The sequence below is a fragment of the Lepisosteus oculatus genome, chromosome 22 (genome assembly GCF_040954835.1).
Source record: "Lepisosteus oculatus isolate fLepOcu1 chromosome 22, fLepOcu1.hap2, whole genome shotgun sequence".
Lineage (NCBI taxonomy): Eukaryota > Metazoa > Chordata > Actinopteri > Semionotiformes > Lepisosteidae > Lepisosteus > Lepisosteus oculatus.
This window is the reverse complement of record NC_090717.1, coordinates 7,945,774-7,972,719: the sequence shown is the minus strand read 5'-3', so window position 1 is coordinate 7,972,719 and position 26,946 is coordinate 7,945,774. Positions and strand designations below refer to the sequence as shown.

Genomic DNA, 26,946 nt, shown 5'->3' with positions numbered 1-26,946 from the left:
CTACAGTCTGTTTCTGCAATAAAATAAAAAAAATGAAAATGGTGTCTTTCAGTGAAGCATTGTTAAAGTATCCCTGGTGTTGGAGTGAGGCTATGAATGTTAAATATCTCGAGGCCATGCCATGAGTAGATAATATCTTGCAGTACAAGCCCTGTATTGAAGACTTGAGGCTGTGTGATGTGAAGTCCTGGCCTGCTTATTTCAGTTTTAACCTCTGCCTCATGGGACTCGCAGTGTTAAGATATGTCTGTAAGATTGTGAAAGGAAATTGATAACTTTGTCTGGAGGTTGTCGATACTTCTTTTTTCAGAAGCTACTGTCTTCTCACCAAGAACAATGAATCCAAATTCGTTTTTAAACTAGTGAATTATTTCTGTTGCTCTTTAATTCTGAATGTTCTCATGTGCAGAATTTGTAAAGACATTGCTTTTCATTCTTAGAAATGTTGCCAGGCTACATACTGTGGTTTCTGTCTGTAGTGGGGAAAAGTGGTCCATGTGTTTGTCTTTTCAAAAATCGTTTATTAAAGACCTACTTGTAAGAGTTTATAAAACTACCTTAAAATTGTAGCATACTCAGAATTCGACAGCTAGACTTTGACTCACAGAAGTGATCAAATCACTCAGTAAAAAAGCGTTGAAGAATCCAAGATATTGTACCAAGTTCATTTTTGGTTTTGTGCATACTTGCATTGCACTTCATTTGCATTATTGTAAAGTACTTACCTTTAATGAAGTTTTATTTTTCCTAATTTTACTTAAACATATACCTTTACTTTATGTTCAAGTAAACTTGCACTGAATGTTTACATTTTCAAATGTTATGCCCTATTCTGGGTGTGTGCTAATCATATTAATAATTCACAAAAACTGTATAGTGGTGCAGTTACAGATAAAATGTATTGTTATGGTTTAAAGTTTAAACTGCCATGTTCAAATTGAACAGGTTTGTATTCAGGAATATTATTTACTTTAACTTCCAGCTAATGTTACTGTCTGTTCCAGACAGTCAGTCTTGGTCACACTTCTTTCAGATTTGAATCACGTCAAACTATTGAAGGGGAGATTTTCTCTTCTGTTTTTAGCTGGTTTCATACAAATACACGTGTTATTTCCATGCAGCACAATACATGCCACATGGGTAGTGCAAAAAAAAGCTGTTTAAGTAAGAAAGAAAGTCCCGAGACTTTTATATTACAGCGTTCACTGCCAGTCCAGAATGTGTGCCAGTACTTCTGTTTACATGATAGAAAAGGAGTCTGTCTGGCTTCTTTTGCTGTGGGCCTCAGTACAAAGAGGGTGTTGGTCTCGTTGGAACTGAAGTGAAATCGTGACATTTTTGCAGGTCTGTATTAAGAAAGAAATGTCCTTCCAGAGAATTTGCCTGTACTGTAATTTCTAATTTCTCGTGGCTGTCCGCAGACCTACTGTATATTCGAAAATAAGCGAAGAGTTGCAGCTGAATCCATCGATCCTGTTTGGTAGTAGTTAATTGAACAAAGTATCTTATCAAGGCTTTCCTTGAAAGAAGGCAGTGTATGGGTTTTAAACAGGAGCTGCAATGCTATTTTTATATTTCGGGGTTAGAAAGAATCAGCGCTGATGAGCGCATTGCAAACCACATTAAAAGTCAAATGTACACAGTAAGAGGTGAGTGAATACTATAACCTAGTAAGACATTTACTCAAATGTTCAACTTATTTCAACTCATGGAGCGTTTTTTCTTCTGAAAAAGTGTGATAGGTTTGCTGTAACAGACATAATCTTTGATTAAATACTGATGATGCCTTATTAAGACCTATGTGCACTAAATATAATAATAGAGGCCATTATCTATTGTGAAGCTTTTTTGAACAGCAAAATAAAATAGCTTGGTTTTGTCTTACTGCCCCTAAATCATACTGTTGCTAGAAATTTGAAACTGTTGTTACATAATGTTTAGGTATTGACAACATCTGTGTTTATTGGGCTTGGCAGTCAAGTTTAAGAAGGTTTTGTTATCCATCCTTTACAGAGGACTCCTGATATATGTGTACTGGTGGGCGTGTGGTGGTTGGGATGGGTGTATGTATTCACTTACCAAAGCAATTGACCCTTCCTACAGAGAAGAATGATGCTAACAGCTCTGGTCAGCACAACACTGGAGCTCTGATGTGTTCTGCAGGTCAGGTGGGGATAGCACTTCAGACACAGACGTGTATGTAGACGTATACACAGATTTCTAATTAACAGGTCTCTCTCGGAGATCAAGCCTTAGGTCAAGGGAGACGGGACCTGGTCCAGTTTCTAAACTGAGCTTGGCCGAGGCACAGCTCACCGGCATCACTGGGGTCAGGAATAAACAATTCATATGTCCGATTTTTGTTTTGTTTTTTAATTCGCTCTGTTTTCTTTCTTGGGTCAACAGGTTCATTCAGCACCCGAAGAACTTTGGTCTAATTGCTTCTTTTCTGGAGAGAAAGGTGAGAGCCCTTCCTTATAACTGAGACTATACTGAGACACTGCACACTGTGGGTTAGAAACAATCTTCCTGTGATGTGCTTTTATTCAGCTGTGCAAAGAAGCTTCGGTATTGATATCAGATTAATAGAAGCTAAAGTTGGAAGGAGGAAGATCCTAATGAGTCAGCTTTTAATGCCTAAGCAGAAGTGTCTTCTAAAGTTAGAGTGTGTATTCACATTAGTGCACACATGTATATATACAGTAAGAATTATTTATTTCTCTGTGTGTTTGATCAACTTATAGCTCTATGTTTAACCTTTTAACTAAAACTAATTGAACATGATTTAAAACCTTTCGCTTTCCTTTTACAAAAAACAATGTCCTTATTATAGTATTATAGTAGTAGATTATTTTGGTTTGTGCCCTTTAACAACACACCTACCACATGTCTGTCAACGTGCTTCTTGCAACATCTTGGTGAATTTAATGCTTCATTTCCTTAATCTGATAGCTGGGAATCTGACGTGAGATACTTAAGTGTTTCTTGTGTTCAAAATCAAACCCTTTGACTTCATTATGCAAAGCGTTTCATCTTGCTCTGGAGGAAGGATGTTTTCCGTCTCTTGCCAAATGAAAACAAAAGCAGTAGGGTGAAAATTAGAAGCTTGAACATGTAATAAAAGAGAGGAAATTAAATGGTGGACAAATTTCAAAAGGGCCACAAAGGTCTGTAAATGATTGTTTTTCGGGATGTCACTGTCCTTGCCCTTGAAAAAAAAATCTTATAAGAATAATATTCTTAGTACTAGTTCCACTACGGTTATTAATTTATTGCTGGTATTCTGCACTATGGCTGTAAGATGGAAAGATAACAAAGAAAACAAACAGAAAGCTAATTAATTTCTTGGATAATGAGGCAAAGACTGGAATTAGAGCTCTAAATAATGTATGTGTAATCTTTTAACACCTCAATAGTCAATTAAGGGGAAAGTGTTATAAAAGAAGAGGTTTTCATTCTGGGTATCAGGAGCTATTAATTAGACTCACATTGATGGCGCTAACACACACTGAGTCTCTTCCCTCATTTACCTCAGAATTAGAAGACCCTCGGCTGAGGTAACAGGCACTGCTAATGCTCCTCAGGTCCTTATTAACAGTTGCCCGTCAACCTTAACGAGGAGCTTTGTGTGATGGTCTTTAGATTTATTTTCTTGTTTAATAACCTCTGATGTCCTGTCAGAATGAACAGCTTTTATGCTTCAGTATCTCTACCAAGTTGTTTTATCTTTCCAGTGTCAGACTCCAAAACTCTGCATTTCAAGGCGTCTGAATCCTTTCGTTGTCACCCGAACATCTGTCTGTTGCCTGTACACACCGCAATGCCGCAATAAAGCAGAGCAAGTGTTTCACTAATTAGATTCTCGGCTTGGCAGGGTTCTGGAAATGGCCTAATTTGTTCCTTGAAGGATAATTGTGCATTTGAAAGTTCATTCCTCCCCTCTGTTTCATCTGATCGCTTAAGTCCATGCTCTGGAATCCCAGCCAGATGCATGTCACTGTTGCTCACTTGTGTTTGTTTAGTTACATTAAAGTGCAGCATCGTGCCCCAGTGAAAGTGTCCAGGTGTGGTGGGTGAGCGCAGAGAGTTCGATGAACCTGTGTTGTGTTGTTTCAGACTGTGGCCGACTGCGTCTTGTTTTACTACCTGACAAAGAAAAATGAAAACTACAAAAACATTGTCCGAAGGAATTACCGCCGCCGTGGAAGAAGCCAGGTAAGTGTGTTCTCTTTTGCTCCCTTTTTCTTTCATATCACCCATGATAGTTCATATTTCATGATGTTCTAGTCACCTGCTAAAGTGTTTTTGTTTTGCTGTTCTTGGTTTACAGATATTGACTTATCTCAGAAGCTTATCCAAAATGAACAGTACTTCTTAAATTTGCGGTTCTGGGAAAGAACTTGTTTCTTGCCTTATTTCTTAGCCTTAGCGAAACACTGGAAAGCATTTGTGTGCTAGTAATTTTGCCACTTACAGCATGGCATACATAAATGTTTAAACAGCAGCTTCAAACAAAAATGAATATGGTACTGTATGTATTCCTAAGAGTAGTGGAATAAATAGGTCAGTCCTGGAAATATAAACTCATCCCTCATTAAAAGAGCACTTTTCAGAGTAGTATTTGCTAAAACAAGAATGCATATCCATACCTATTTTTTTTTATATCCGTTAACTTTACTCAGTTATGCGAACTCCAGATGTTTCACTCATTCTTCCATTTTTACTTTTTACTCCTGTCTTAACATAAAATGTAAAAGTGTTAAAGCCAACAAAGGCTGGGAGAGAGGAGGAGTGAGAGACAGGAGCATGGGACAGAAAGAGAGGCCAATCAAGAGGTGTGAAGTCAGAATGGGTGTAGAGAGGTGTGAAATGAAACCTCCAATGAATGGAGAAAATTTGGAAGGAAAGTAGTCTGTCGTTAAGAGAAGGGAGAAGGTGTGATCCTAGTTGCAGGATAATTTTGGTTTCTGAAGTCTTTCTGATGTATGAGTTCGGAAAACCGTCTTTGAGAACACAAAGGAGAGATTAGAGTGGTCATGGCCGTCAGAGGTGAAATGGAAAACAATGGGCTTGGAGAGATCTTTAATCTTCACAGCCCTAACATGTTCTCTGAAGCGGTCTCCGAGTCTCCTTCCTGTTTCCCCAATGTAGATGGCTGCGCATTTACTGCAAGAGATACAGTAAATAAGGTTGCTGGAGGTACAAGATGCCATCTGGGTGATCCGGAATTGTCCTGAGGGGCCTTGAATGAGTGTGGTGTTAAATATGTACTTGCAGGTGAAACAGCGAGCTCTGTTGCAAGGGAAAGTGCCTGGTGTGGATGGTTGCTGAGGGCGGTCAAGGGAGCTGTGAACAAGAAGGTTGCGCAGATTAGGTGGTTGGCGATATGAGATGATAGGGCGATCAATGGAGGGATCATCCTGTAGGATGGAAAAGTTGTCGTTAATAATCCTGGGGATAGGGTGTGTGTTGGGGTGGTAGGGAATGCGGTTGTTAAGGTGGGGGATCCTTCTTGAGTTGATGGTCCGAGGGGTGTTTTTGGCTCGGGCAAGGGCCCCGTCAGTAACACTGCTGGGGTATCCTCTGTTGATGAAAAAGCTGCCCACCTAAACTACTGAACTACTAATGGGAATTTGTCAGTTTTTCACCTACACAATCAAATTTTGAAATCAACTGTGCTCATATGGCAAGAGATGAGTGTACTATAAAATATTCACTGTATTTAGTTTTGACAGTGTACTATCATCAAGTTAATGTATTTGGTCCACACAGGGCTCTTGATATGTGGTCATTATTAAATGGTGAATCATTGTTTTCTCTGTGCCGGGCTTAAGTAAAAAGAAGTGTAAATTATTGTAAGCTGTAGTTTTCCCTTAGCTTTGCATTGCCTGTACAACACTCACTCTCATTACCATCCTGTCTTCCAGTGCTAAGCACCTTAGTTTCTTTAATCAGGAACACGTTAGCAGAAGGTGATGTTAATAGCGTCTAATATAGAACCTGGGTGAAGAGTAACAGCCTTATGTGAATGAAAGTGAAGATTGCAATAAAGGGCTGGATAATGAGTCTGAAGTCTAAATGGATTTTTTTTTAATAGCAACATTGACCTCAAAGAATCGTTAAATATCAGCGATGTTAACGAGCAGGCTATCGATCTGTTTAGGTGCAGAACGCAAAGCAGCAAAAAATTAGGTGATTATCAAAAGGTGATTAGAGTGATTTTTTTTTTTTTTTTAGTTCTGAGATTTTTAGCTTGTAGCTTTTGGTGGTGTGTGTTCATGACGGGTTTATCAGTTACAAGATGTCTCAATTCAGAATGTGCCTTCAGAAATGTTTCTAGCAAGGGAACAAAACATAAAACTAAACTGGTACAGTAGATATGAACTAGATAAAATTTGTTAGTCCTGTAAGGAAGTGTAGCATAATACTATGGGCCTATTTTCTTGTGATATAGAATTAACAGAAGTAGTACCTTATTCACAAAGATAAGGTAAAAAAATTACAAAAGACACGTGTAAGCAGTGCCTGTTTTGACTTGTGTGATAACTGTAACGTCATACTTTATTCACTTATGTAAGTGCCCCTTATGTAGACTAGACAGTGGAAGTCATAGACAGCTGCACACATGTAGATGTGTGTGTATCTTCAGTACAGGTCATATGAAATTGTTTCAATACGAAGATGCTTGTAAAGATAATGGACAACTACAGTAAGTGTTATGACGATGAATGTAAGCATCACTAACTGTAAGGAACAGAGACTTATTGTGTGTTCAAAGGTGTGGGAGGAGCAGTGTGTGGAGGAAGTAGTTTTTTTTTGGAGAATATGAAAATGATCTGAAGTATTTAACATAATATTCTGAGTGATACTGTCCATTTTCCACTCATCATTGATAACGGCACCTCTCAATGTGCGCTAGGAGTGCCTTTGTGTTCAGATAAATCACTTGTGCGGCAACGAGGCCTGACATTTCCATCGCAGCTGGATTTTAAGTGCAGTGTTGGCCCCCCCCCTTGTCGGAGCTACCTGGCTTGTGTTCTGTCGTTACCCCATCCTCTGGATGTGTGGGGGCTTCTGTAGAAACCTTATTAGTAAAATCAGTCATTTGGTTTCTCTCCACATATTTAAGCCTTCAGTGGATCTACAAGAGTGCATGTTTGCTGAACAAAGTCTGGGCCTAATAACTGGTAAGCTTAGTCACATCAACGAGTGGCATTTTGTTTCCTTCGATAAGACCCTGCAGGAAGCTGGTGGCGGGTTCTGTCAAAGACAGTGTGTGGCAATCTGAGGCAGTAGATAAGTCCCTTCAGAGATAAGTCCTGAGGTGCAGCTCAGTTGATAATCATGATTTGTTTCAACACTCGCTCGAGCGCAGATGCACTGTAAGATAACCATAGGAGATCTTCATCTTGTGCCAGCTCGTTTATAGATGCCCACCTCACACCTTGCACCAGTCTTCGGCCAGATTCAGTGAAAACTAGGGCCCTGGTGCCAACTGACAATTGCAAAGCCACCTCTTTGGAACATTCCTGGATTTAAGAATGGGCAGGTGGGCCATAGTTCATATGCTATAGACAGGTTCTGGACAGATTGTACCTGCAGTTGTGGGCCTGTACCTGGGGAGTTGCCTGCTATTTGAAGAGTTTCAGAGACCACCAGGCCAGAGGGCTAGATTTTAAGCATGTAGCCATGCGCCTGTTCTTCTTGGATTAAATCCACTGTTTCTCCACTGGGATTATTTTAAGCGATGGAAACGTGTGTTGTGTGGTTTACTTTTCCTTTGCAACGGCCTAAGAAAATCAAACAGATTTGAAAAAAAACGTTTCCCAGTGGAGGTGTTCGTAGGCTAGCATGCGAAGGAAAGGGAAGTCATTTTGGGGTGCTTTTAATAGTCGCCTGAGGCAGGCGCTCCAAATGAGAACGTGCCAGTTTTAAAAATCAGAAATGTGTGTCAGTCACTGATTTTCAATTAACAAGGAGCAATGTAGAACAACTCTTTAAGTGATAAGATTTACTGTAGGAACATCATTTTTTAATCTTTCGGAAGAAGGTTTGGTTTTCTAATTTGTAAAAAAAGCTAAGGCGTTTTACTGTCCAGATAATGAGTAGTGAGAGGGTGGAGCTGGGTAACTAAGGTGGGTAACCTTAGTTTTCTTTGTGACAGGATTTGTATTAATGAGTCATAATTGCATTTTGCTCGTTGGCTTGTAGGATGCTTGTGTGTGTGCTGTATTCTTAGGAGTGTGAGTGTAACTTTCTGGGATGTCTGTGTGTTTGGAGGGGCTGGGAGTGTGGGGTGCACAGGTAAGAAGCTCAGCTCTCATTTTCTGCAGATGTCTCCCTCTGTCTGAAAGTGCAGAATAAAAGAAGAGTGCTGCGCTGCTCTTCAGAATCGGTGTCCCTGAGGATTAATCACCACTGCCGAGCAGCCCTGTGGTTTGGGTTGCACCACTTGTGGTTTTTTTAGATTATGAATCATAGGCCAGGCTCTGAGCTACTCCAGTATTCCAGTAAATTGCAAAATCATAACTGGAATGCTGTGGTTAGTTGACAGGCTCAGTATGCAAAGTAACGAAAAGAAAAAAAAAACGGAAAGGGAGAGAAAAGCAGTTAGTTTAGCATGACGAGAGAGGGAGAGAGGGAGCTGTTAGCAGGGGCTCAGATCAGAGGCTTCACTGAGTCAGTGCTCAGCTGCGATGAGGAGCTCGGGGCTGCTGTCAGCTTGCTGTGACCCAGCGGAACAGAAGGTGGGTTTTGAGAAAAAAAAATGTCAGGCTATTTTGGCTTGTGCTGTCGTGCGTTTCTTAACCCCCGCGTGGCTGGTGCTTTCGGTAGGAGGCTTCCTGCTGATAACAGCGCAGGGATGTCCAGTCCTGCGGGCGGCAGCCTGTAGAGATTCAGATCAGCTGAGACAGGAGAGGGACGGTTTCAGAAGGAACGCCTCCTTGGTGTCTAGCAAAGACTCGTGCGGGCTTGTCAGGTAGTGTGGTGTGGCCTAGCGGCTGACTGACTGTTTATCTCTCTCAGCTGGCCTGGGATAAACTCCCTGAAACAAGAGACACGTGTCAGCTCTCTTCTACTGCTGGGCGTGTGTGCCTGTGTTTGCAGAAGCAAATTTGTCACACTTTTTGTTTTCTGATTTCAGAGAGGATCTGTTTATGATGTGGTGGTTTTAACTCATTTGAGTCAGAAGACAATGGCGCACCGGCAGGGATTATAATAAAGAGATCTGTTGTGTATGCCTACATAGATCTAATTAATGTATAATGTATATACAAAATTATTAATGTATTGTTTTTTATCATTCAGATTACATCTGGGTGAGCCTCTGTCTTTTGCGGCATGAAACATGTCAAATTATTATCCTTATCCTAAGACACCTTATTGTCTTCCTCATAACGGAAATGTCCTGTAGGTTTTCCGTTATTTCTCATTATAGTGCGGTGTGCCTGTACAGTACAGCACCAGATGCGAATGGCTGTAGCTCAAGGGTGGACAACTTCGGTCAGTGGGAGCCAAAATAAGTTATTGAGAAGCACCTTCTTTCAGTAACCAACTGATCAGGAGCACATTTGATTTCCTACGCAAATAATTAGGTCAATTAAAAAAGTTTGGAATGAAATCTGGAGGGCTTAAGTCTGTTGTCTTTTAGGAATGGATCTGTCCTCCGTGGCTTTAGCAGTTACACTAAATGCAGGGCCCACAGCAGGTTTTAGCTGTTGATATTGCTGAAGCCAGGAGTATCTGTCCCTGTTCCTAGAGATCCGCATTCCTCTCTCCAGCAGCGAGGAAGTTGCACCAAAGCCAGGAACATGGGGGTGAGGGAGAGGGGGAGGGAGCAAAGAAAAAGTTTCCTTCCAGTCGTAGAGACCAGAAGTGTGAAAGTCTGGCGAAGGACTGATTCTTGCTGGCTGGCCTCAAATGTCACATGTTGTGAAGGGTAGGTCTTGGTGTAGTGAAAAAAATCACTGAGGCTGGATAAACAGGTTGTGTTTTGTCTTGACTGGGTTGGAAACGGGTATTTCACTAAAAGGAAAGGACCTTCATCATTTCCCTTAGGGGTGTCTAGGATAAGTGTTCAGGCAGGTGGGGTATTAATGGAGCTCTCTCGCTTAGTTGATTGGTTTCGCTCCTTCTGAGCTGTTGATATCATACATAGTAATGGTTGGTCTTAATGAGTCTTTTCACACAATGTTGTCATGTGTCATTACAAACATTTATGTACAGTATATAGAGGGTGTCAAAGCCTATCTTTAATCTCTTGTTTTAATTAGCTGTAAACAGTTACTGGCTCAGAGGGACAAATTTAATATTTTTCCAGGGTCTTCTCAACGTGAAGATATAGGGCCATGCCAAGATGAGTGGTGGGATCCCTCATCCGTCCCATCCCCTCCACTGGAAACCAAATTTGGCCCCATGGTTTTCATACCCCATGCTAACAAAACCATGCAAAACTATTTTAAAAAACAGGCGCCCCAGTGTAAAAACTGGTGCCTTTTAACAATTTTGTTGAGCTCAATTGAGTGTGGGCTGGCTGGTTCATTGCTTGCAGCTTCCACGTCTCCAGCTGCTCCTCGAAAGACTCCAAGGAGTCTGCTTCAGCAGTCTGGCTGGGCATCTTGTTGCAGACACCCACCAGCCTATGCGCGAAGAGGAACATCTTGGTCTCTCTCCTCTGCGTGCTTTCTTTAAGTTTCTCTCTCCGGTCACCGGAACGTCATATTAACGTCTTGGTCTTGTGTTACAGCAGCAGCAGCAACAGCAGCAACAGCAGCAGCAGCAGCAACAACAGCAGCAGCAGCAGCAGCAGGTGAATCGGAGCAGCCAGGAAGACAAGGATGAGAAAGACAAGGAGAAGGAGGGAGAGAAGGAGGAGGAGAAGCCTGAGACGGAGAACGACAAGGAAGAGGGCTTGAAGTGAGTCGCCCACTTCTCTCTCTCTCTCCTCACTCATTCGTTGCACCAAACTCTTTGGAGAATCTGGATAGGCACAGTTCCCGCTGGTTAAGCAATGGCAAAATGCAGTGCAAATTCCTCCTAACACAAACATACAAAAAGCTAACCATCTAAAACGAACATTTTGGTCAATCGCATGTCTGTCTGTATCACATGTGACACTACAGATCAGTCTTTTACATCATTAACCTGGTTAGCGGTCCTTGGTAGGATTCCATGGCGAATGTTAAAAATGTTGGACAAATTCCAGTGGTTTCTTAGTTTTTGAGACGTTAATCTCGGCAAAGGACATTTTCCCTTAGTGTTTCAAAAGCAATTTAAGCTCCTGGCTTCTCTGTGAATACTGTTGTCATAATCGTATTGCAGTCTTCTTTACAAATTTTCAGTGGGGTGAAGTTCCACATCTCATTAGTTTGTCATTGTAGGAGGTTTTTTCCCCCCATAATCTTTGTACGGGTCAGGCTTCACAACAAAAGGTTTTTTGCTTTACGTGCCTTAATTCCATGTGGTCTTTATGATTTGGAACTCAGCGCAAAAAGCTTTTTTAACAGGGGGATCTCTTTCTTGAGACTTCATTTTTAATTGATCTTACCAATTGAAATGTGAAACCAAATTGAAATGTGCAATTATGAGAAAGCAAATCCACTTTTAATGCTAAAGCTATATCCTAAGTGGAGTGAAGCATCAACACATCCATCAGAGGCTTTCTCAGAGCATACTCTTTTACACACTGCGTGAAGATTGGAAGTTTATTTAATGTCAAAACTATGTGTTCAAGTACGATCAGGTCAGTTTAACCTGCTGCAGGTCTCCAGAATCGGATTACATACAGTACTGTGGGTTACGGTGTCTTCTCCGTCTCTGCTCCCTGCTCATAGAGAACAGCCTCCCCAGTCTTCTCAGACAAGAAGCTTCAACTGAGATCATGAATATGTTCTCAACCAGCAGGCTTTTCACCTTCCAGTACTATAAACTGTCTGATCTCCTTTGTTCTTCTTGGTGATTTTTAAGTCCCTTGACTTCTCCTTTTAATGTGAAGCACATTGACATTCACTGTAATGAAATGTGCAATATAAATTAAAGTGGGGAGCTGCGTCAGCATGCGTAGGCTGCAAAGGAACAAGTAATAGGTTTATTCCACGCTGAAAAAAAGAAGAAAGAGAACACAACGTTTCGGCTGTGGAGCCTTCTTCAGGTTCTTCTTCAGGCTTGACACCTGAAGAAGGCTCCACAGCCGAAACGTTGTGTTCTCTTTCTTCTTTTTTTCAGCATGGAATAAACCTATTACTTGTTCCTTTGCAATATAAATTAAATGTATTAATTACTGGGAAGTAACTTCCATTCGAAGGAAGCCTTGAATTGTTTTGTTCTTTTGGTCAGACATAACGATGCAGGGATTCTGTCCAGGAAACTGAATTAGATTTGTGTGAATGTGAGGTATGACTCCTTCCTCCCTCCCTTTATTAAATCACAGCCCAGAATATCTTTATCACCAATGCCTTTCTCCTGGAAATGCCTATCCAGTGATTAATTTTCTTCCTTTTGTTTTTTCCATGCTTGGAATGCCTCATTTCTAACAAATTCTGAAAGTTTCTCTGCAAATCCAACCAAATTAAGCATGTTGGCAGCAGTTCTGGGCGTTCAGGTTATTGATTGCCTCTCTTCATGGATTCCTCACAAGTTATTTTCAGCCAGAGCATTCCAGAAGTGTCTGTGCCAGCCAGTTCAGTGCTAACCACATGAAGAAAGCGAAGGAAAAGAACAAGAACAAAGAACTGAGACATATTCCAAACAGCACAGCTGATGGTTAAAATAAATCATAATTAGGCAATGGTGCTGGAGTTTAAAATGATGAGATCAAGGTTTTGGTTTATAATCATGGCTTTTGTTTTAATGGAATCCTTTCACACACAAAAAATCTTGCTTTATTTCCCTGTTGGAGGTGTTTTTTTATCAAATGTATTGGCTCAGCTTCAGTTTTATTTTAGCAGATGCATTAAGAAAGAAGATCAGTGTGTAAAAGTCCTGTTTGATTGGTAATGGGTCTTGGGGCATTACCATATTGAGTTCACATCAGTACGCCTCCTGTTTATAGCACAGTTCTCCACGTTTTGTAAGTGCAGATTTTTTATGACAGATTTCCGTGCCATTTTCACAACTGCTATTCTGCCCAGCATGAAGGTTTAGAAAACAGCACATTTTTTTTTCACTTATGCTTCCTATGCTTGTACGCAGATTGAACAGGTTGCTAAAAGGCTTTTTGTGGGACTTGGGGTCGAGCGTGGTGTGATCATTCTGCCTCTTCCCCTGGGCAACTTGGGAAAAATTGGAACAGGTCGGATTAGTCTGTGTTAGTGCAGTCTGAGTCACAGTCGTTTTTCCTCTCCGTCCTGATGAACACAAAGATTTGTTTTAAATCTTTATTGCTGCAAATTTCTGAAACATCCGATTGACTCAACACAGCGTCTCCTCGGGTCTCTTTTTATTTCTTCAGTTACACGACACGTTCCACAACCACTCAGCACCAGTGGTCACAGTTGTTTTCCATTACAGCGACTGGTAATTGGTAACTTTAGCTTCTTAAAATTTCACATCGACACTGTGGTCTCCGTGTTGCTTGTGATGTTCATGCTTTGCGAAATGTAAAAATGTATATAAAAATAGTATGAAGTTCAACTGCGCTTCTTCTGCTGTGAGTATTCAAAACCGTTTTAAAGTAGAGGTCCTGTAATATTGTACATTTGCATTTCAAGGATAGATGTATCTGGATTCAGCTGAGCGTTTTTCTGTGATTGAAAGCTTATTATACAGTAGAGTACTGATACAGTATGTGACAGAAATGTTTGTTGTAGTCTAGGTTTGTAGGTTTTGAGCCTTCAGGTGCTCCTGATTGACGCTGGAATGGTGACCTAGTCTAAAAAGTACTGGAAGTGCTGGAGTTGTTGCTCATTGCTTTGGAACCACAGTAGTAAACTTGTGGCGAAGATGCAGAGCTGGTTAAATATAGGGCATGGTGCGCAGGAGAGAGGTATTTTTTTCACCCTGAAATCTCGAACGGGGGGAGACAGAGGGCCCACTCTCTCACCCAGCTGCAACCAGAGGGAACATCTGGCTGTCCTATATTTAGTGCAGCCTGAAGTTCAGCAGCAGGTTTCTTTCAGGAAGATTAATTAGGAGCCAGGAATGATGAATTCAGAAAGGCCACTTTGCAAATAGCTTTCTGTCAGCTTGCCGATTGTGCTGATGCTGGAAATGCAAGCTTGTGCGAAAGCTATTTGAAGGTCCTTTCAGTGCGAGCCTGTTTTTTTCTTCTTTTTGCACAGTGCTTCACTTTATTGTTGAAACAAATGACTGGTTCATAAAGGACGCTGAAGGAGATTTCTGGAGCTCGTAAAAGCCAGCTTTACAGATGAATTACCTTATTCCCAGTTTAAGACCTATATTTGTGGCTCATCTCCCTGGATGAACCGTTTTCTGGGGAGTCTTTTTTTTTCTTGCTTCTTTCAAAAATTATTTTGTGTGTATATGGACGAACTCGACCCGCGTTTTTTCTTTGTCACCAAGTAAATCCTGCTTTTCAGAAAGTAGAAACTAATATGGAGATAGAAATGGTGTTATCCTTGACTTTTGTTACTGATTAAAAAGTGTTCTGAACTGAGCTATTTTGCTCTTTTAAAAAAACAATCATGTTTGAAATATTATACTGATATTTTACATTCTACTTATTTTAGTACTTTTATATTATTAATATCCAGTACTCTACTGAGATGGTAATTTGTAGAAAACTCTGTGTTAAAATATATTACACAACTTGCTGTGGCAAAGAGTGGATGAAATGTGATACACCAAGCCAGTTACTGGACATCGCCTACAGTAGAGACTTTACAGTCCAGCAGGGCAGAGGCAGCTGCTGTGCGCCACAGCACCTCTGCATCAGGACGTGGTCCCATGTGCAGGGGTGGGGGGGGGGCGACTTCTTCATTTAAACACTGTCCAGGTTCATCCAAACAGAATTGGCTCCAGCTGTTTCTACACACCAGTGGCCCCCGAGGATCACAGGGCTTGAGGAAAACCACCCCAGGCCTTTGCCCACGCCTCTCCTGTCCTCTCTCTCCCTCTCGCAGGGACGACACCTCCGGGGAGGACGGGGAGGACAAGGAGCCAGCTGTTGCCTTCAGGGGCCGCCGCACTGCCAACAGCCAGGGCCGCCGCAAGGGCCGCATCACCCGCTCCATGGCCAACGAGACCGAGGAGGCCGCGGCCCTGCCGCTCAGCAACGAGCTGGGTGAGGTCCCTGCGCGCCGCCGTCCGGCTGACCTCGCCTGCTGTGTGCTTTGGTGTGCCAAGCTGCGACCGCCTCAGCCAGCCCCGCTTAGAAGCTCGGAGATGCAGGTGGCAGGCCAGGTTACAATGTGGCTGAATTAAAGTCGGGCAGCGTGGTGTCGCAGTGGTTTCATTGTGTGTTCAGTTTTCCGGGCTACTATCTGTGTGGAGTTTGAGTGTTCTCTTCCCATTTGCATGGGTTTCCTCTGGATGCTCCTGTCTCCTCTTACAGTCCACAGTCACACTAGCAGGTTCATTGGCTCCTGGGAAAACGGCCCCTGCTGTGATTGGGAGCATGTCTGTGTCAGTCGGTCTCCCTGCCCTGCGTCCTGTCCAGGGGATATATATCCCCCATGAACCCTTTACTGGATAAAGCCATTAGAAAATGGAGGGATGGATGTATACATGTCTAAGACTGTCTGTCTTCTGATCAATTTACTCTGACAGTCTCTGCGAATTGTGTAGTTTGTAGCTTGCACAATTTGTCAAGGTATTACGAAACTAGTAGTGGGGAAACTGTTGAGCCTGTACTTTTATGTATAGACTCAGAAGAGGAAGTTGCCAGTCTGCCCTCTCTGCCCTATTTTACAGACAGGGGTCGTTTGTTCCGTATTTAATAGCTTCATGTGCAGCAGAAGTATTTTTTGCATCTAAATTACTCCACACCTAGCCGAGACAGAACGGCACAAGGAGCTCATGCCAGTCATGCCGAGGAGAGTTGAGTTGACCACTGCTCTTTTGCATCCCCGTGCTCAGGATACTCTGTGCGCCCTGGAGTGCTGCATGATGGGAAGGCAGTGTGACGGGCCAGTGCAGCTGCAGGCTCCCCTACAGCTGAGCGTCTGACAAAGCCAGTCTTTTTATAGGCAGTGTCGTAGTCAGGCAGCTGTGTCAGGAACTTGTCCAGGACTAATCTGCCCTCCTGATTGCCTAGAAGAGAATGATCCCTTTGTCTGATGGTGTCACGAAGCTGGAATGGAACCAGGCTGGTCCTAGTGTTTGCTGCCATTCCCAAACCTGTCATCCCCAGGGGTGTCGGCCTGTACGCTGGCTTCATAGTGACCTTCACTGAGACCCTGAGCTTGATGGGAGGCTAATGGTGCAGCACCCCAGAGCAGATTACAGTGCCTGTGGGAAATAAATTGCCTTTGTTTCTCTTGTCCCAGAGAGAGCAAGAGAAGTTTTTAAAGGGCTAGTAAAGATGAATTTTAAAGCTCATCCGCCCAAAAATATTTCAAGTTCAAAATTTTAAAGGATCGTTACAATGACATAGCTGATTTTCCATAGAATCTGGATATGTTGTTTTACTGTTCTGTTATCCTACTGATTGTGTTTGATCAAGTTTGCTCAGCTTATCATGTAAGGATTTAACCATACTTAGAAATCCTCCAGATTTTGGTCTCTCAGAGACCGCATTTGGACACTTATTCAGTTAAATCTTTAATGAAGCTTTAAAAACGTTTTGTTTGTTAGGGACATCATCATCAGGGACAAACATGCCCGCTTATTATAAAATGATTTATACACCTTGGATTTTTTACAGGTTTTGAACCAATCGGATAGCGTTCAGTACATGTGGCAATAGGTGACTGACTTGTATGGACTGTCTTTTTTGATACTATACAGAAGGGCTGGATCTTCTTCCCGAGTCTCATCGCATAAAATTAATGTGCTAGAAAATAAAGAAAAGATAAGGACAGTGTGGGCCTTTCTTTTCAGATGAGCCACCTAAAGCTGGTGAAGCTCAAGTTTTTATTTTTGGGTTAATTATTTTCAGCCCATGCATTCATTCTGACACTGTCTTGATGAATGATGGAAAAATTCAACATGACATCATATGTCCACTAGAGGGAGCCAGTGTCCACCCATAGACTTGTCCCCGTAACTGTCAACAAAGCTGGCTTTTGGTACTGTACATACATGTATGGCACATTATGTCATGTAGAAAATTAAAAATAAATCATATCCATCAAATAAAATTACATTAGAATAATTATTTCGAGGAACTCTGAAAGAAGATCATATTTCTTTTACTATCGTATCAATTTTGAATGAGTGTCTCCTACAACTAAGGACTAGGATTTTAAAAAGTGCACTTCTTTTTCCAAGAAAAGAGAGTCAGACATTCGGATTGTGTAAAATATGGTGATTCATATGGGTTCCTTCTGTATTGTAGTAGTGTTACACGTAAAAGCCCAGCAGATCTATTTGATCTCTGAGGGAAAACTAAAGCCTGTTTGAAACAAAATGGTTCCTTTGAGGTAAGGTCTGGTCTGATGTTTTTGTGGTTTTATAATAGTTTACAACAGCCCCTCTCAGCAGTGCACACAAACTCACACCTCTGTATTTTGCATTGAATACTGCCTGTGGAGGATGGGGTTGTGGGTGATTTGGCCTTAGCCTTGTTCTGCTTCAAGCAGGGGACTACAGAGGTAAGAGAGAAAAACATGGTAGTAATAACTGTAATGATTAACTGAATTTTATGTGGGCTTCCTGCTTCCTAGTTGATTAAACAAACTGGGTTGAAAGGCAGACTGAAGCACACTAACACTGCCTGCTCTCTGCACATTCTCACCGTCAATAAATACTTGCTTTGCAGCTAATCTAGAGATGAACGAGAGCTCTCGCTGGACAGAGGAGGAGATGGAAACTGCCAAAAAAGGTGAGTGCAAGTTTTATTTTTCCCTCCTCAGGATTTCGTGGTTCCCTCAGCTGTGAATGAAGTCTGCCGAAGGCTTCCTTCTTCGTACAGTGCAGCCACTGCGGAGTGGAAGCTGGCTGGCGGCAGGAAGTTTGACATCTTTTGTCGTCTGCTTGAGTCCTCTGCTCTTTGACCCCTCTGCGCCTTTGTTTTTGTACCGAGGGGCTTTTTCACTTGCTGTTGCCAGAAGCTTTGTACTGCGATGATGAAGGTTAGCGTACTCTTGTGAGGTTTCGCTGAGTGCCAGCGTTCATTCCCAGATGTTTGAAGCGCTCTCGGAAATGGCACTTTAGTGCTCCCAAACGTTGGTGAGCGCCGCACATCTCTACAGATCTCTTCGAACCCGGTCATCTGTTCACAATGAAAAATGAGCTCTGAGATAGCAACATCTAATCGGTGCTCGGGTTAGGTTTATCTGTGCTTTATTTCTTATCCAGTAAACTGTGCCTGTGTTGAATTGTTTGCTTAGTTTTCTAGGAATGTTGGCTTTTTAATGATATGTCGATTTGCATCTGCTGTATATCGTGCGTATACAGGCAAACAAAAACTCTTGGTTCTTTTTTATACTGGGTCGGTAAAGTGGGAGATTTTCCAAACTAAGCTGTGCTTTTTTCACAAATGTTTTTAGATGCAATGAGCAAAACCCTTTGACTGCAGGCTTTCATCTCTGAGTGTGATGCATGGTCTTTTAAATTAAAAACACAGCAATACAGTGCTTTACAGTTTACTCCTAGCGTGAACGTTATTACCAAAGCATCCTAGAACATAACAGTACATAGAGGCATGATTCCAAAATCAGCTGCAAGAATACACATTCAGACAAATATGTTTCAGACCAGACCCTGGAACTGACTATCCAGACATCCTTGTGGGATTCTTGTGGGATGAGGCTCCAGTCCAAGTGTTTTATCCTGAAAGCTAAAAGAAACAAGCTGGTAGCTTTCATCTTGTAATAGCATCAAGGGAAAAAGTCACCACTTTTATTACTTGTTAGTTCCTCGCAGTTCTGACATTTTCAAGTTTTTTTCTTCTTCTTGTAAATAATATAATTAATAGTGGTTAGTATATCGGTAACATTTTAGCCTTGTCTAGTTGTGTACGTCCTGAAATCTGTCTTTGAAGAGGGTCATGGTGGCTGTACTTGTATCTTCCTCGATTTTCTCAGCCAAATTGGCGACAGCTAGACACTTGGCCATTCCTTTCATTCATTCACCACAAACGTTGGAGCGAAAGGAACCCACACATGCGTGCTCAGAAATAGTAGCATGCAAGCAGACGTGAGGGTTTTATCTGTATGCACAGCAGTGCATGGCAGCATAACCCAAAATTGTACGCTGAAGGTTGTCCGTTTAACACTGTTGAGCATGTGCTGCAATGCTGGCCACTTTGACTTTGTTTACTCACAATGTCAGATTTTCAAATCCTTTCAAGGTGGGTTTACCACTAGGTTTCAAACCCTGTTCGAGGATAAATAATGGTACACTGGTGATCTTAAAGATGCATCCTTATATTGATAATTTAATTGGTACTTCTGCATACTGTATTGTAACTGTAGATACGACATCAGGAGGCAGGATTTCCATTGAAGACTCATTACTTCTTATTTTCTTTCAATATAGGAAAAAAGGCAAAAACAACTCTGTCTAATGACTATTGTTTAGCTCTCGGTAAACACCATCAGCTCCCTGTGTGTATGTGGTAGTGAAAGAGCCCTAAGATAATGAACAGGTAAAGTTAGCCAGATCACAGATAAAATCTAGACAGAAAATTAAAAAAAAATGATGGGGTGAGCCTCTGTGTTCACTCTTCCGGCTCTGTGTTCAGTATTGTGTTTTCTCTACTCAGTCGTGTGTGCGGTAGTGGTTAAGGCTCTGGAATCCAGACCCCAGAGGTTTACGGGTTCAAATCCCAATGGGGTACAGCTGTTGTACTTTTCAGCAAGATGCTCATATATGCCCTGGCAGCACACTGTGTTTTGAAAATGGGTATTGTTGTAAATGAACATTCATACCCAACTGACTTAACAAATGACTAAAACAAAACTAAAATTCGGCTTCTCCCCGACAGCCCTCTATGTCTGTGACTTTGTCCGAATGGACAAACAGCCCCCAAGGGCTCCACGTACCCTGAAATCTTGCTTTCTGTGCTCAGTCTACAGTGAGATGGCAGTGGTGTGCTGCCTCTACCCTGACAGCTATGTCCAGTAATCCCATCTGAGGCGTCAGAAAGCTGGGCAGCCCAGCATCTTCCAACATGGCGTTTGTGCCCTGGCCCTTAGAGTGCAGAAGTGGCCATCACCAACACCTCCATTTCACTTGACTGGGTGATCCCACCCTGGGCTGACTGCTCTGGAGTGCGTCCTCGTAATCTAAACTAATGTTTTGAGTTCCAATCCACTGCGGGGAGATGAGCAGACATCGTTGTCCTCGAGGCTGGGTGAGCCTTACTCGCAGGGCGCATATGAACTAGATACTTACAAAAGGTTTATGTAACTAAGAGGTGGGGGGTGGGGCTGGTATAAATAGGATCTGCTGGATTTTAAGATGATTTCTGTAACTTCCATTAAGAAAAAAAGGATAAGCGTCTTGGAATGCAGACGGAAATGTGAAGTGTCTCTCGTTTAGAGCTTTTTTGGTTTGATTTTATAGCATTTTTATGTAGCACTTTATAATGAGATGTGCCTAACTTAGCCAAATGAGGTATTACTGTAAAAGGTTTATCCCTCTTTCCTATAAAACCCTCAATGCTAGAATCTGTAGTTCCTGGCTTAATGATCAGATGCCTGTTAAATTTAATGAAAAGGGTTACTTCTGTTAGGCAGGTGTTTTTTTTTTGTATTATTCGCTCAAAACTCCAGACACCTAAACTGCTTTGTCAGAGGATAAAGCAGCTACATTCTCTAGCCTATAGAGAGGAATTTGGTGTTACAGACTTACATACACTTTAATATACTCTGTTGTACAGTATGTCTACAGGGTCTACATCCGCTACACATTATGTGGTGTTCTTGCAGGTCTGGTAATGATAAAAGGCTTGTGAAGGATTGTATTGTGACCCACAGGGCTATGGGCTTTGTGTAGTAGGACAAGGCTTGTAGTTTGTACTGTAGTCTTCACTCTGCCCCTGGGGTCTGGTTACTGAGGGCTTCAGTCTCAGTTTAAGACCTGTGAAGTTGAATTGTCTAATCAGGACTATTAAACCTTCTCTACTGGCTTAAACTGTTGACAGTCTAGAGATCTAAAAAGCCAGCTGGGTTGTATTCTAGGTGCCCTTGAGGCCCATATTCGGGAGCACCTGCTGTTTCCCGCAGGGCGCATATGTGCAGTATCGGTCTTTGTTGTCTTTCCTCTTACGGTTTTGTTTGTCGCTCGGAAAGGTGAAGCAAAGTGTCGACTCCAGAGAACACGGTGCTCAGAGTAATGGCATCCGTGCCTCATTCCCTAGTCCGTCACAGGTCTGCCAGTGAGTTTTCCATTGTGCGCCTTGGAAAACAAAGGAATCCTGCCAAAACAAATTTTTCCGCACTATTATTTTCACAAGGGATGACAGGTCTGTACACCCCTCCTGTTTCTGGGCTTGACTCCGTATCGAAACGAACAGAGAGGCAGATTAAAAAAAACAACTCGAAGAAAAAATGTAGCAAACCCTGCTGCACTTTGGGTCACTTTTTATGTAAGGCTCCTAATCTGTCAAGCTGTTCCTTCAGCGTGTACAGCCAGATAATCGCCTCCTGCCTTGCTCTAGAAAAACTAACGGAGCTTCAGCGCACTTCAGTGAATCCCGCTGTGTGGAGCAGACTGGAAAGCTTTTGTTTGGCCCCCCCAAACCTACATCCCCCCCTCGCCTGGCCTTGCTGACAACCAGAATGCGTGCTGTACGTTTAAGGCAGTGGGAAAAGGAGAGAGGGAGAGAGCGAGCGAGCGAGAGAAAAGAGAGTAGTAGGGGCCAAGTCTTCCACAGCCTCTGCCAGCCCGGGCCTACTGCCACTTTTTTTTTTTCCTCTGGTTATTAAAGCGCAGTCTGGAGGTCACATTCAGACGAGCTGAGATGCGGGTCAGCCAGGGGAAAGATTAGACCTGCTTTACGACTCCTCCTCATAGCAACGGCATCAATCCTTCTCGCCAGTGGCCGGCTCTTTGCTGTGCTGCCAGGCTGCCATCCTTTTCTGTCCCACACTCCCCTCCCCGCCCCCCCCCTCCGTTCCGCCTCCCTTTCCCCCCCGTCCCTCTCTGTTTACTTGGCAGAGCCGAGGCTGTGGATAGGACTCCTCTGGCATTCACTCGTGTCATCGGCTCTGTGGCAGGGAAAGGATGGGTAAGAGGACCCAGGATGCCTAGAGGGGATCAGATACGAGTTCCAGGCGCTCCGACAGTTCTCCGTCAGCTGCGCCGCTAGAGGCGTCTTGCCCCTCTGCCCCGGCAGCTTCGCCCCGAGGGGCCGCAGCACGTGGCGTCGCCGAGTCTCGGGTGTCAGCGGGGGGGAAGGAGGGCGCCAGACGTTTCGCCCAGGGGGGCTCCGTTCACCTCTGAACCTCTGGGACTGCTGCCTCGGAGCCCCGCTAGCGCCGCCGCCGCGTCAGACCAGAGGAGCGCGGAGGGCACTGGGAGAGAGAGTAGCTGCTTTAGGGACCTCTGTTCCGTCAAGGGATACGGGCGACAGGAGCGGAAAATATGTGAGCCGAAGCCGGCGAGTCCGGAAAAGGAGGTCAAGGGGCAAAAAGCTGTCACGGGAAAGCACCTGTTTTGTTTTTTTTAAAACATTTTTTCATTTGACCTCAAGCACCTGGGTGGGAGTTGAAGCTCTTTTTATTTTCCTTCTCTGGCAACGTCCTGTGTCAGTAGTGTATGGTTTTAAATATCCTGAGCTCCATGCCACAGCGGATATTCTTGGAAAACGGGGTCGTTTATATGAAAGTTGGAAACACAAGTGACGCGTATAAACATGGAAACTAACAAGGGGCACCTGGATTATGCAGTGTCGAGCTTGCGTGAGGTGAGGAAGATAGCATTTCTTATAAAAGTAAAAAAAAATCCTTTCATGGATTGCTATTCAAACAGTTTACAGATTATGGCTTAGTGGCATTATGCAGCTGTGGGACATTCTTTATCAAAATGATTTATCACGGGCATATTTAAATGTTCACTGGCTACCAAAGGTTAACAGTTTTGTATTTTAGGTTCAGCTTGCAGCCTTAATCACCTCGCGGATTCCAGACTCTTTACTGTTGGTGTCATCCTAAGAATGCAGCACATTCCTGGTCTCGATTGTTTGTTGTGAATTTTTCAGAAGAACCTGACCGTAATATGAGTTTTGCTTCCTCTAGACTTCGCTGGGAGTTTTCCTTGTTGTTGATTGCTGGGAGAGAAAACCTTCAAAGATCACAACAGAGGTTGCAATTGAGAGGTGGCCTTTCTGTGACTCTGGCTCGTTTGGTTGCTAGTTCTTGATTGATTGCAGAACTGTTGACGCATCTTACAGAGGCACCTTCTGTAAATTCGTTTTGTCCTCAGTTAATTTACAGCAGGTGCAAAAGTTCTGTAATGATCATTAAAGCACCTGCCAAGACAAGTCCTTTTCACATTTTCGGATGTGTTGACATTATCAAAGCAATCAGTCGTTACCATTGTTAAGGTAAACAGGTACAGGTCATTGCCCTACTGCCTCAGTTAGGAATTGAAATCAAATTCTTCACCTTTGAACCCAGTACAGCAGTGTCTCTGAAAGGAGGATGCATTTCAGAGAGAGGAGCATTGTGGGAGTTTGCACTCATCCAGGCAGTTGTAGCCTGAGTTCAATGCGGATGTGTTCCTAGGAGAGCTAATTCTTACATATGAGCAATATGCAAGAGCTTTATTGGGGTACCGGTACTAGTATTATGGGTATTTTTCCCTCAGAATATAATGGGGTGTCAGTTTTCTCCAGACAGGAGTTTTGTCGAATCCAAATCTTTAAATTGTAGTTGTAGAAGAAATAGAGTATACTGTATCGAATGTGGCTGTGTAACACTGCATTCATCAGAGTTTGTGTGGATTAACTGCCCTCTGCCTTCACTCCTCCCGCTTGGCAGCAGTGGGAGACTGATGGGAGGAGTCACATCTGCCAGGATGGATCTTCCGAGACTTCTGTTTAATTAAGCGAGTTGTGAGAGTTCCTTTTCCCGTGCAGCTTATAATTAAACTGCTGGCTCTGCAATAAACTTATTGTGTCATCCCACAGTTGCATTGGCGGAGAGCTTGTGTGCGTTTTCCTAGATAGAAGGACGCACGACCTACCCTGGTGTGCTCAGGGTGCTTCCACCCTGTCCATAGGTGCATTACAGGCAAAATATACTTTCTGCTTTTATGCAGGTGTGATGGGAGTAATTAAAATACTTGCCAGAGCAGAGAATGCTATGGTGAAGGCAAGGCATTGCTGGACTGATTGAATCAGGTACAGGGATGTCCAAAAAGCATGGTTCATGTTTTGCAGTTAGAAACTAAACAGCATTTCACCATTTGCCTGATGGCCACAGTTCTGCATTGTCATGTCATTTACCAAAACCAGTTTATACCATGTGGTATCGCGGTAAGCCGGAGCCTACCCGGCAAGCAACGAGCGCAAGGCAGGGTACACCCTGGACAGGGAGCCAGTCCATCGCAGGGCACATGCAAGCCAGTCATACACGGGGACAGTTTGGAGGCCACAGTAAAGGCCGAGGGGTGGAAATTTGCCCCAGACACCAGGATAACGTCCTACTCTTATCAAGAAATGCCCGGGGATCTTTAATGACCTCTGTTTAACATCTCATCCGAAAGACAGCAACCACTATAGTATAGTGTCCCTGCCACTATTCTGGGGTATTACCCACACAGACTGCATGGTGGCGCTCCCTGCTGGTCCCACTAACACCACTTCCAGTAGCAACCATAGCTTCCCAAGAGTCCTCCCATCCAGGTACTGACCAGGCTCAACCCTGCTTGGCTTCAGTGGGTAGCTGGCTGAGAGCTGCAGGGTGATACAACTGCTTTAGTTTTGCGTTGTAAGATCTTTAATAAAGTGGATCAGAGTTATTGCTTTGCTTGAGATGCAGTTATTTTTATGTGCAATTTAGAGACTTTGCCTAGAGCTACAGTATGACCTGTTTTATTCCATTTTGACTGGTCTCACAGGTCCCAGTGGAAAACAGAAACATTCCTACTTTCTAAAGAAAACTAAAACTACCCTCTCCTCCTCACTCATCTTCTTTTCCTCATGGTACAGAGACTGAAACGTAATCTCATTTCAACCTGCAACTTAACCTGGGGAAGCAAATTAGTACTTTGGTTGCAGAGCAGTACAATTCATTTCAGATTTTAGCGGTTGCTCACTCTTGCACGCATAGTGATGAAACACAAGAAAATTAGTTATAATAGTTAAAAACTATTAAAAGTGTTTTTAATATTAATGTTACTTACCTGTCTGTGGAGGTTGACTCGCAATAAGGTGCTAAATTTTATAGCCCAGTGTTGGACTTTGGCATAAGTTGTATACAATCCTGCAATCTGTCCAGCTTGCTGTCTAGTTCAATTAGGAATTGTCTCTCAGCTCCTTCTCTGATGTACTTGAATTTTCATTTTTTCAGGGCTGCTTCAGTATGGAAGAAACTGGTCATCTATTGCTAAGATGGTGGGCTCCAAAACAGTGTCCCAGTGCAAGAACTTCTACTTTAATTACAAGAAGAGGCAGAAACTGGATGAAATTCTGCAGCAGCACAAAATGAAATCGGTAAGGCAAAACCAGCATTGTCACAGCATCAGACAGATTGCGGTCTGAGAAAGCCACAGTTACACACACACTAGAGCAAGAGAAAGGCCTCCACTCTTCCATCGCCTTTTGCTAAATCTTTAGTGACAAATTTTCACCTTTGAAGCTAAAGGTGATGTAATGAAGAATCCCTGTGTAACAGAGTGACTTGACAGGAGTATTGTCAGGTTTCGTTCCCAACTTGGGCTAAATACATAAATCGGAGGTAATAGTAGGTTTTACATTTTATGACATTTTTGGAGTTTTTTTTCTTTTTCTGTAATACTAATTAATACTAATAAAGTGTTTTTTTTTATTTAAATCTTAACTCAAATATCAGCATTTATAGAGAAACACTGTTGACATATTTTTGGAGAAAGGCCTAAGAGTTGTCTTGCAGATGCTGAAAGATAACGTTTGACTTTCCCCAAGCCTGTAGAAAGGAATCTATAATTTCACAGAAGCGTTTCCCTCAGACGCGAAAGAACTGTACTGAACGTTTGGGCTGTTCCTGCTTATTTTGAGGAGACTCTGAACTGGTGGTCTTTTCCCACAACTCCCACCCCCAACCCCCTCCCTGCCTCACGACAGGAGAAAGAGAGGAAGGCCCGCAGGAAAAAGAAGGCAGCGCAGAACGAGGAGGCCAGCGCCCCCGAGGAGGAGATGGAGGGGTCGGGGGCTAGCGGCAACGAGGAGGAGATGGCCGAGGATGGAGAGAGTATGTTCCCGTTTGCCACATCCGAGCCGGCCGATTGCTTCGGAGGCAGAAAATGCTGAAGGAGACCGTTTTGTGTATAAGAACATAAAGAATGGTCGAAAAGGAGAATCTGGCCCATCTAGCTTGTTTGCTAGTGGCTTTTGGGAATTGGCTTCAAGATTATGGCCGGGCGGCTTGTTCCACACTCCCACCACCTTTTGTGTAAAGAAGGGCCTCTTGTTCTCGGTTTAATATGCACTTGCACTGCACGTAGGTTCCACTTGTGGCCCCTATCATGATTTTCAGGCAGATCTTATTGGGAGGGACACTGCAGCTCTTTAGTCTTGTGGGTAAAGTCACAGGATATAGATTTCCAGGTCAAAAGTTTGTAGAAAAGTTAAATATCCTGGAAAAGTTGTGAAATACAATGAGAAAGTTTGTATTAACAGAATGGCTTCATGTGTGGATTGTAGGTTACTAGGTAGCACCATGGCTAGTAAATATTTAC

General features: G+C 42.9%; 1 protein-coding gene across 23 annotated transcripts in view; it reads left to right on the top strand.

The window, feature by feature from the left end:
• ncor2 (nuclear receptor corepressor 2) overlaps positions 1 to 26,946 on the top strand; it is a 174,835-nt gene that overhangs the window by 107,397 nt on the left and 40,492 nt on the right. For 18 of the 23 annotated variants that reach the window (XM_069182259.1, XM_069182248.1, XM_069182244.1 and 15 more), the window contains 7 exons: positions 2,407 to 2,461; positions 4,117 to 4,215; positions 10,748 to 10,917; positions 15,081 to 15,241; positions 17,879 to 17,941; positions 25,581 to 25,723; positions 26,333 to 26,459. In XM_069182259.1, the coding sequence (XP_069038360.1) occupies positions 2,407 to 2,461; positions 4,117 to 4,215; positions 10,748 to 10,917; positions 15,081 to 15,241; positions 17,879 to 17,941; positions 25,581 to 25,723; positions 26,333 to 26,459 (818 nt within the window). Of the gene's footprint in view, positions 1 to 2,406; positions 2,462 to 4,116; positions 4,216 to 8,538; positions 8,748 to 10,747; positions 10,918 to 15,080; positions 15,242 to 17,878; positions 17,942 to 25,580; positions 25,724 to 26,332; positions 26,460 to 26,946 lie in introns of those variants that run through there. The other 5 variants (XM_069182247.1, XM_069182243.1, XM_069182258.1 and 2 more) reach the window with 3 other exon arrangements.